The sequence below is a fragment of the Zeus faber genome, assembly GCF_960531495.2.
Source record: "Zeus faber genome assembly, chromosome: 16".
In the NCBI taxonomy this organism is placed as follows: domain Eukaryota; kingdom Metazoa; phylum Chordata; class Actinopteri; order Zeiformes; family Zeidae; genus Zeus; species Zeus faber.
The window spans coordinates 20,616,195-20,627,711 of record NC_137202.1 but is presented as its reverse complement, the minus strand read 5'-3'; the positions used below and the strand labels follow the sequence as shown (position 1 = coordinate 20,627,711).

The window sequence follows — 11,517 nt, the reverse complement described above, 5'->3', positions numbered from 1 at the left end:
TCATTTTTAATTACCGCTATCTTCAATGGATTACGTTTGTGATTGTCGCGATGGAACCGACGCGGCCGCGGTTCAGAGATGCGTGACCGAATCCCGCCGTTCATCTTGTAATTTCGTTCCCCCGTCTCTGAGGGATCTCGATCTCGGTGACACCCGCCAACAAAATAAAGCGTTTAGAGCTTGTTTTTCCTTTAGATGTGCTCGTAGGGGTTGACAGGGAAACACATTAATCCTCTCAGTCAGCTCAAAAGTCTTTCACTCCAAAGCGTCGGGATCTTTATCTTAATTCTCGGCTGGAAAATGGATTGGTAAAATCTTTTCGGGCAGGTGGAATGCATGGACTTGAGATATGTGGAAGGATTAACTATTAATACGAACAGCAAACAGCAGCGATAATAACTGAATAGTGATTTAAATGATAAGTTTGGTATGGTTTTGTAACTTTTGTAATAAAGAAAAGATGATCCATTGTGACTGTAAATCACTGGCGCATCTGAACCGGGGGGTTCTCCTGATAACCGAAAAATTCCAAATCGTTCCCCTAATGCTTTTTTGCTCATAATTATCAACTTAGGAGGTGTTTATATTACAAGATTTACTCGATGCCTTTGTGCACCTCATTCTAACTTCCAAACGTCATAAATTACGGGTATATAAAATCGCATATTTGAGCCGCTGAACGGCGGCCCCCCGAAATTCTAAATTCCACTCGCTGCCTTTGTACCATTTCTCAACCTGTCGTCCATTGATTTTTCTCTCCGCTGAAATGAAGGAACCAAGGTACAGACCGAGTTTCAGATGGACCCTGGACCCCACAAAAAAAAAAAAAAAAAGAATTCTTGGACAGCAAATGTTTACACACACACACACACACACACACACACACATAAACACACACACACACACACACACACACACACACACACACACACACACACACACACACACACAATCATTTAAGCAACTGAGCCATGAAGATTCTCCAATAAGATCAGATGTTCACCATGCATTTAGCAACATGTCTGACGTGAATGACAGCATCTTGGATGACAGCATGCTTGGATATAGCTGTGGACGTATGGCAGGGATTTATAAATGCCCCCAAAAATACCATTTCTTTTTTTTTTATGTAAAAAATGACATTACCAATGCAAAAGATATCATCACTAATACAAAAGATATCATTAGTAATGCAAAAAAAAAGATTTTCTGATTTAAAAAAAAATAAAAAATACCAATACAAATAAACAAAACCCTTTATTATTCATTTTCATGCAAAAATATGAATACCAAAGGAAAAAAAATGTTGCAAACCATTCCATTATTTCTGGAAATGGAAAGTTGGAATACATTTTCATTAGAATCAGTATCACAATTCATGTATAACTACACAAACTGTGAACATGTTCAATTGGAAAATACACCAGTTTGCTTTATAATGGTTTTAATTCCCATTAAGACTTATCTAGTTCATAGAACTGTACAACTCTAAGCAGCAACTTTGGATGCCTTGAATGGGATGCAACAGGTCTTGAAACCTGTGTTTTTTGTGTGCGCGTGTGTGTGTGTGTGTGTGTGTGTGTGTGTGTGTGTGTGTGTGTGTGTGTGCGTGTGTGTGTGTGCGCCTGCCTGCGTGCATGCGTGCGTGTCAATGCTGCAGCAGAGCGGGGCCACGGACCTGTTCTCGTCGGCGGAGGAAGACAGCAGCCTCTACTTCACCTACAGCGGAGGAGAGAATGAACTGGAGGTCAGCGACCTGCACTACGAGGTAACACGCTGGAGCAGATAATCCCAACAGTGTCGGGCGCCGCCTTTACATTGTGGGTCCAAATAATTGTGTGTGTGTGTGTGTGTGCGTGTGTGTGTGTTGCCAGGTGGATACAGCGGCCCAGATCCCCTGGTACGAGCGGCTGTCCGAGTTCAAGATGCCGTGGGAGATGAAGGGAGACAAGCAGACGGCCATCAACGACCTCAACCTGCGGGTGCACAGCGGGCAGATGCTGGCCATCATAGGAAGCTCAGGTAACACACACACGCACGCACACACACATGCTCCCACACACACACACACACACACACATGCGCGCCCCCACTCACACGCGCGCACACACACACACTGTTCTGGCACCCACGCGCTGACCCGTTCTCGACCCAGGCTGCGGGAAGACGTCGCTGCTGGACATCGTGACGTGCCGGGACGAGGGCGGCAAGATGCGGCGCGGCCGGATCCTGATCAACGGGAAGCCCAGCACGCCGCAGCTGGTGAGGAAGAGCATCGCCCACGTGCGGCAGGACGACCGGCTGCTGCCGCACCTCACCGTCCGGGAGACGCTGGCGTTCGTGGCCAAACTGAGGCTCCCCACGCACTTCACGCAGGCCCAGAGGGACCAGAGGGTGAGCCGGCACCCGGTGGGGCGGGATCATGGAAGGGACGCGGACACTCGATTTTGGGGCATGTTGCCGGCATTGGTGCATGTAAATCACATCACAAAATGAAACCAAAGCATTTGAGGCATTGCCCTCGAGTTCAGGTTTTCCGCTCGACCCCTGGCATCCCAGGTACAGGGGATCGGGTGCGGTTCATGGTAAAAGTGAGTTGATGGTAAAAAAATTGTGGCAGAATGAAACGATCACCGTGGGAATTCCATTCCCAGCCCAGAGCCGAGTCCTGCAGCCCTCCGGCCGTCGCTCATCGTTCGGGAAGTCCTCCCCGTAGTCGTCCACCCACCCGGTTTTTCCCCTGGAATTCCACCGTATTTTACCCTGCTTTCCCGCCGTCTTCCCGGTTGTTTATTTTCCCGTAAACGCCCCGAATCTTTTGCCTTTCTCGCCGCCCGCCTCCGCTCCGCTGACTGCTGTGCGTCCCTGCTCCCTGTTTCTCCAAACAAAAACAATAATGACAGTGTGTTTTTATTGTAGATGTGCTTCTAACTGAATGGAACTGTGCGCCGCCGGGACGGAACATTTTCCCTCGTTTTCAAAGCCCGGTGTTGACCTGGTCGTCCCTCGCCCGCCGCGGGTCCCACCGACCGAATCAAACGAACCAAGATTTGTAAAATCTACTCTTTTTACCGAGTGACCCGCGAGGAGCCCGATCTGCAAAGAAAAAAAAGAGTCAAACTTTTCATCACTCAGGAGGGTTGCCAGTTTGGTTGCACTCGGGCTGCCAGGTGTGTTTGTTGTTTTTGTTCTCCAGACAATCTATTTCAAACCTATATTTCAAAAACCTTCTTTGGTTCTCCAAATCTGAAGGAACTAAATCAATTCATTGAACCGTTAAAGGTGCAGTGCCTTGAAAATAACAATCGTTGCGTTACCTTGGAATGAGCCGTTTTCATCCACATAGGGAGCGGGCCCCCTTCCGCCCGAGGCCACCCTGCTGCACCGCCGTGTTTCTATAGAAGCCCAGAACGGACAAACCCAACACTGGCTCCAGAGAGGGCCTTTCACGTGTTTGGCGGCCATGATGCCTCGGTGGCGGCCATGTTGCGCCGCCATGGGGAAAGGCGCTCAGTTGGTGGCGACCTGCGACCTCACTGCCAGATGGCGTTAACCCCTTCACACCGCACCTTTAACGGAGCCTTTCCGTCGCCGCAGGTGGACGACGTGATCGCCGAGCTGCGGCTGCGGCAGTGCGCCCACACCAGGGTGGGGAACGACTACGTCAGGGGCGTGTCCGGCGGCGAGAGGCGGAGAGTCAGCATCGCCGTGCAACTGCTCTGGAACCCCGGTGAGAGGGAGGGAGGCAGGGAGGGAGGGAGGGGGTGGGCAGCTTGTTAGATAAAGAAACAGAAAGTTGTGCCCAAATCAAAATAAGGTAAAAAAAAATTTTTGTCCAATGCCTCTGAACGACTTCCAGATTGGACTCTGTATTCATATTTATTATATTCATATTTATTATATTCATATTTATTATATTTATATTTATTTTATTTACATTTATTTTATTTATAATTATTATGATTATATTTGGTTTGAATTTGAACTTAGTTGAATTAAAACATCTTTGGACAAGAACACCTTGAAAACTGGACGAGAAAGAACACTTTACTGTTTTATATCAAGAGTCTGGGGAGGAAAACAAATATTCTGTTCTTAGCAGACAGACGGACGGACAGATAGACAGACGGACAGAGAGACAGACAGACAGACAGGTAGACAGATACTCTAGACATGCTTTTCACCCTTCTGGGAAATTACAGTATAGACAATACAAATAATAATACAAATAATAATACAAATAATAATACAAATAATAATACAAATAATAATAATATTAAACAAATAGGACTAGAAAAAGTAGAAAAGATTGACAATAAGCAATAAACACATCTGTGGTGTGGGGATGGTCTGAGTTCAGCAGCCACACCTGTCCTGGGTCTTGGTAATTGGTGGACCCAGGATCAGGCTGCATACCCGTCGCTCGTTGGTTGGTCTAAATGAGCAGCAGGTAAAACCATCATCCCCACACTCACTCAGCAGAGGAGCCCTGTCATGACATGTTCCATCTGCTCCTGGTTCATTCCACCGAGCCTCCTCTCTACAACAAACTGGTGTCAACAACCCATCGTCATCTGTGTCTGTGGCCCCGAAAACGCCACTTGGGTGGCGTGTTTGCAGGCGGAGCTGCCACAACATTTTTTTAGGGATTTATGTATCTCTACGTCGTTGTATTTGTTTAAATTCATCTTTAAATCAACATTTTTTTTATTGATCACGCGGCGTTACATGCCGTCCCGCCTCCCCCGCCAGGCATCCTGATCCTGGACGAGCCCACGTCGGGCCTGGACAGCTTCACGGCCCACACCCTGGTTCTGACGCTGTCCCGTCTGGCCCGGGGGAACCGGCTGGTGCTGCTGTCCGTGCACCAGCCGCGCTCCGACATCTTCCAGCTCTTCGACCTGGTGGTGCTGCTCTCCGCCGGCTCGGCCGTGTACTGCGGCGCCGCCCGCGAGATGGTGCCGTACTTCACCGCCCTGGGCCAGCCCTGCCCCCGCTACTGCAACCCCTCCGACTTCTACGGTACAGAGGGCGCTACTACTACTGCTACCACTAATGCTTTTATTAGTACCACTACTACTAGTACTACTAATACTAGTACCAGCCCTGCCCCCACTACTGCAACCCCTCCGACTTCTACAGTACAGAGGGCGCTACTATTACTACTACTACCACTAATACTTGTATTAGTACCACTACAACTAGTACTACTACTACTAGTACCAGCCCCGACCCCGCTACTGCAACCCCTCCTACTTCTACGGTACAGAGGGCCGTACTACTACTACTACCACTGATATTTGTATTAGTACTACTACTAGTACTACTATTTTTACTATTGATACTAGCCCTGCCCCCACTACTGCAACCCCTCTGACTTCTACGGTACAGGGGGTTAGATAACAGGCACATACTGACCACTACTACTAGTACTGCTACTAATACAACTACTAGTACTAGTACTAGTGCTACTACCAGCCCTGCCCCCGCTAATGCAACCCCTCCGACTTTACAGTATAGAGGGCAACGGGCACTACTACTAGTAGTACTACTACTACTGGTACTACTACTACTGATAATAATAATAATAATTATTATTATTATTATTGTTATTATTCTAGAAGACAATCTAACAAAAACAATGATGATAATAATAATAATAACAACAACAACAACAACAACAACAACAACAACAACGATAACAATAATAATAATAATAGAAGGCAATCTAACAATAATAATACTTTTTTTAAAGTATCCAATAACAGCGGTAAAAATAAAAACTAAAACAAGAATAACAAGTATACATGTATATACAGTATTTATACAGTATAAATAAATACATAAAACATGAGAAAAAATAAAAATAAATATTGAACTTATATTACATTGTATTTTATAATACCTTACTACTTTGGTTATCGATTCAGACCGAGACATAGAGCAAATGAGGGACACGTTCGAGGAGACGGAAATAGGAGAAAGATAAAAAGACAAAATTGTAAAAATCATTTATCTGTGTATCTTCTAAGACAGAGGCAACATTTTATTAACAAGGAATTCATGTTTTTTATTGATCAATTTCATTTCACTTCATTAAAAAGGAAAATACATTTCTAGTACATAATATAACACCGCTCTACTGTACTTCTATACTGCATATTGATGCATGAAAAAATAACTTGAATGAACCTAAGTATATCATTTCACACCTCACTGTGTGTGTGTGTGTGTGTGTGTGTGTGTGTGTGTGTGTGTGTGTGTGTGTGTGTGTGTGTGTGTGTGTGTGTGTGTGTGTGTGTGTGTGTGTGCGTGCGTGCGTGTGTGCGTGCGTGTGTGTGTGCGCTCAGTGGACCTGATCAGCGTGGACCGCCGCAGCCCGGAGAAGGAGGCCCAATGTCTGGAGCGGGCCCAAGTCCTGGCCCAGCAGTTCAAGGAGAAGGTCCGGGACACGGACGACTTCATGTGGAAAGCGAGCGGAGCCAGCACGGCGCCAACACACAGCGACAGGTAGCTTTTAGCTTTTAGGGATCCGGTTCTTCTTCCACCACTGTTAAAGAAGCGTGAGAGGGACATTTATTAATTTCACATTTTTTTACGCTTTATTATTCCTCCACCTCCATCCCAGTTCCCAGGTGCCCGGACGAGGGAAAGGAGAGGAGGTTATCACTGTCGCCCAGCACAGAGACCGGCTGCCTGGAAGACTGCACCAGTTCACCATCCTCATCAGGCAGGGGCGCACACGGACACACACGGACACACAGACACACACACACACACACACACACGCGTGCGCTAACCCCCTCCCCTACCCGTCTTTCCTCCCCAGGCGCCACATGTACAACGACTTCAGGGACCTGGTCACGCTGCTGGTCCACGGGTTTGAGGCCCTGCTCATGTCCCTGCTGGTGGGCTGCCTGTACTACGGGGCGGGGCACCAGCGTCTGTCCCTGCAGGACACCGTGGCTCTGCTCTACATGATCGGAGCGCTCACGCCCTTCGCTGTGGTGCTGGACGTCATCGCCAAATGTGAGACCATCCCGATCCAGAACACAGCTTTTTTGTTTTCGAGTCACGATGGCATCATAGAGTTTTCATTTTGGGTCTTTGGAACGTATGGAGGAAAAAAAAGTTTAACTATGGGACTACGCGCATTACAATTTTACATTTTCATTATTTTATTCAAATAATTATTAAAAATTTAATATAATAAATAAATTAATTAATTAATTAAACAAGGCAGGTGTAGGGCAGTGGCGTGAATGCGTAATGGAGAGGGAGCCATCTCCGCTCTGCTGTGCGTCCCCGTTCCTCAGGAAAAAAATAAAATAAAATCAGTGTGTTTTTATTTCAAAAAAGTGTATTTTTATTTTAGATGTATTTATTTTCCTCCATTGCCTAATAAAACAAAACAAAAAGGCCCCGTGCATTTAGGTGGTACATATGGTATATATATATATATATATATATATATATATATATATATATATATATAGATTATAGCGTAACATGGTATAAACTGCATGTGAAATAAAGAAAAAGGGAAAAAGGTCGGAAATAGGTGATAATAATCCTCCCCTTATAGTCATCAATTTCATCCGGAGAGGCCGTGATCACTATGAGAGGTTTCCACCGTACAACCGACACACAAAAGAGAAACATAGAAATGGAGAACTGGACTCTAGATGCTTACGTAGAGTTTGAACCGGGTTTGTTTTATGAGTGAGCCAGATTAAGTCCAGCCAACAGCTATCACGGAGTAAGAGTCCAAGATTCCAGAAGATAGATTCCTCGGCAGACAGGTAGGCGTGCAAAGTCTCGCCCTCCAACCCCCACGAAAAAAAAAATATATATATTATTTTAATAGTTAAGAGAGCAAATTCGTGGTCTGAAAATAAAAGCCTGTATAATTAATATGCATATCTCTCACCTACACGTCGATCCCAAACCTTTCCAGCTATTGATACGCGTTGTTACAAATGAACCCTCATGGCCCTTGTGAACGCTCACGAACCGAGGCAATGTTTTGCAGCTGACTTCTGGATCTCTTTTCCAAGGTCACAGCGAACGAGCCATGCTGTTCCACGAGCTGGAGGACGGGATGTACTCGGTCACCGCCTACTTCTTTGCCAAGGTGACGCGCCCTGACCCACGGTCTCCGGTAGGGGGCGGTGCCGCTCCACGATGGAGGAGCTCGTCAATTTAACTTCCATCCCGTTTGTACTGTGTTCTACGGCGATCAGCCACAACATTAAAACCAGTGACAGGTGAAGTGAATAACATTGCTCGATTGGTTCCAATGGCACCTGTCAAGGGGTGGGATATATTATATATATATATATATATACTGTTATATATTATTATTATTATTATATTAGGGATACGTGAGGCAGCAAGTGAACAGTCAGTTGTTGTAGTTGATGTGTTGGAAGCAGCGTAAGGATCTGAGCCACTTTGACAAGGAGCACATTGTGACGCTCGACGACTGGGTCAGAGCATCTCCAAAACCACAGGTCTTGTGGGGTGTTCCCTGTACACAGTGGTTAGTACCTACCAAAAGTGGTCCAAGGAAGGACAACCGGTGAACCGGCGAGAGGGTCATGGGGTTTAAGGCTCATTGATGCACGTGGGGAGTGAAATCTAGACGGTCTGGTTTGATCCCACATAAGAGCTTCTGTAGCACAAACCGGTGAAAAAGTGAATGCTGCTTTAATTAAAAGGTGTCAGAACACACAGTGCATGGCAGCTTGCTGCGTATGGGAGCGGTCAGAGGGTCCATGCTGACCCCCGTCCACCCCTCAAAGCTCCTACAATGGACACGTGAGCGTCAGAACTGGACAATAAAACCATGGAAGAAGGTGGCCTGGTCTGATGAATCACATTTCTTATCATGTGGATGGGTTCGGGTCCGATCCGATGGAGCATCTGTGGGATGGGCTGGAACAACAAGCCCGATCCATGGGGCCCCCACCTCACAACTTCCAGGACTGACAGGATCTGCTGCTTACGTCTTGATGCCAGATACCACAGGACACCTTCAGAGGTCTTGTGGAGTCCATGCCTCCACGGGCCAGAGCTGTCATGGCGGTATGAGTTGGAGCTACACAATATTAGTGGCTGGTTTAGATGTTGTGACTGGTCGGCGTGATCTCATTTGGTTGGTTTTGGAAAGCTACAGGAGTCTATTTATCAAACGTCTCAGAGTAAAGAAATCAGTCCAAACTGAAAAAAATTCTCAGAGTGCAGCAATTTTTGTCCTCCTACATTAGTAGAAATAATATTAATAATAATAATGATGATGATGATGATGATGATGATGATGGTGATGGTGATAATAATAATTATAATTATAATAATAATAATAATAATAATAATAATAATACATATAAAAAATGGAAAAGAAATAAAAAAATATAAATAAAGATTATTGCATCCAGCCTCTGGTTTTCCCTCCATCCTCTCCTCCACCCCCTCAGGTCCTGGGGGAGCTGCCGGAGCATTGTGTGTTCACGCTGGTCTACGGCCTGCCCATCTACTGGCTGGCCGGCCTCAACCCGGCCCCCGATCGCTTCCTGCTCAACTTCCTGCTGGTGTGGCTGATAGTGTACTGCAGCCGCTCCATGGCGCTGTTCGTGGCCGCCGCCCTGCCCACGCTGCAGACCTCCGCCTTCATGGGGAACTCCCTGTTCACCATCTTCTACCTGACCGGGGGCTTCGTCATCAGCCTGGAGAACATGTGGCTGGGTGAGGCCTACGGAGGGATCCAGGATGGATGGATGGATGGATGGATGGACGGACGACAAAAACAAATGAGCAGTAGAAATGTGCTAACGATGGTGTGACACGATGGTGGGTGTTTTCCACTCCCACAGTGGCGTCGTGGCTGTCCCACGCCTCCTTCATGCGCTGGGGCTTCGAGGGTATGCTCCAGGTGCAGTTCAGGGGGAACAAGTACGCCGTCTCCATCGGGAACCTCACCATCAACGTGGACGGCATACACGTGGGTCGACGGCCTCGATCACGCCTTCCGAAGTAAAAAATATATATAAATAATAAACAACCATCGATCTCTCTCTCCCTCCCACGCCCCCTCCCTGCCTCCCTCTCCAGGTGGTGGAGGTGATGAACATGAACCACTACCCTCTGTGGTCCTGCTACCTGGTGCTGCTGGCCGTCTGCCTGGTCTTCATGCTGCTCTACTTCCTGTGCCTCAAGTTCATCAAGCAGAAATCCAGCCAAGACTGGTGAAGACTGGAGGCCCGTCTTCCTACATCCATACATCCTTTTTTTTTTTATTCATTGGTTAAGGATCTTATTGCTCTGGTGATACATCCACGTAGGCCTTCCGTGGAGAGACTGCATGGCCTCGATAAACCAGCCCCGAATTGAAACCCCTTGGAATTACAGCTTCAATATTTTGTACTTTTACTGTACAGGATTGACATATATTTCTAACTGTGAAAGGAAAATGACATTCCCTTCATATTATTACATATCATTAAAAAAAGTGTTGGGAACGACAAAACCTTTTTGGCTGATAGTGACAAGGGTATCTTGAATATATATTCGGTTATAGACTCTAAAAAATAAAAATAAATAAATATTTGCAGGAACTTTAAGTTCTTGAAATATTGACCTTACCTTACCTTGTTAACCTTTACTGTTTCTATACATAAATATATTAATAATGGCTTAATTTGTTGTAAAAAAAATATATATATCTAAATGTAAAGCGAATCGGGCTTTGGGATGAGGAACAAATAGTGACGCGAAGAGATAAAATGCTTCTCAAAATGCACAAGAACATTTGAGATGCTGAGATGTGATTGTGGAGGGAAAATGCTACTGCAAGAAAAAAATAATTGCAATAGCATTTCCCCCCCTAAAATTTGACCTCCTGATACAACACGATAGTAGTAAATAATATAAGAGCAGCAATAAAAATCCACAAAAAAAAAAAAATCCAGCCACTTAGTTTCACGTAATGGCAATGTGTGGTTCAAACCAACAGGAGCTGTGTGTGCAGTACTGCTGTCTGCCGCTGGATGGCAGCAGAGCGCCGCCTGTTTTTGTGCTGCTGTGCAGTGGTTCGAGCTCCACTTTGGCGCATCTCCATCTGCAGCTTTTGCTTGGACCATTTTAAATCTCCCCCCATCTTAATCTTTCTGCACACGCATTGAACTTAATGTGTGTGTGTGTGTGTGTGCGCATGCGCGCATATGTGTGTTGTCTTCAAAGAGTGAAGATTATGCAAAATGTTTTTATTGATTTTCTTATGATGCCTGATAAATGCATCCGTGGAATGTTTTGGGTTCCAGTGAGTAAAAGCATTTCATCAACTTAAATCAACCTGTTGGACTGTGATCCAGCCTCTCCTCCCAGCAGCCTATCAATTTCAAACGATGCATTTTAATGACGAATTATGACAGAAGGATACACATTGCGATGCTTACTGGTGACATAAAAATGAAGGCGGTCCTACTCTGACCAGGTTGATATGGATATATCCACAAAATA

At 45.8% G+C, this 11,517-nt stretch overlaps 1 protein-coding gene across 1 annotated transcript; it reads left to right on the top strand.

The window, feature by feature from the left end:
• Positions 1–1,651: 1,651 nt before the first annotated feature.
• Positions 1,652–10,248, top strand: abcg8 (ATP-binding cassette, sub-family G (WHITE), member 8; the record flags this gene model as incomplete). The annotated part of the gene is made up of 12 exons (XM_080016421.1): positions 1,652–1,768; positions 1,875–2,022; positions 2,156–2,394; positions 3,598–3,730; positions 4,753–5,022; positions 6,351–6,510; positions 6,629–6,730; positions 6,830–7,029; positions 8,058–8,134; positions 9,477–9,744; positions 9,873–10,000; positions 10,111–10,248. 12 exons carry the CDS (start codon positions 1,652–1,654, stop codon positions 10,246–10,248), a joined length of 1,980 nt encoding a protein of 659 aa, XP_079872547.1.
• Positions 10,249–11,517: the final 1,269 nt, after the last annotated feature.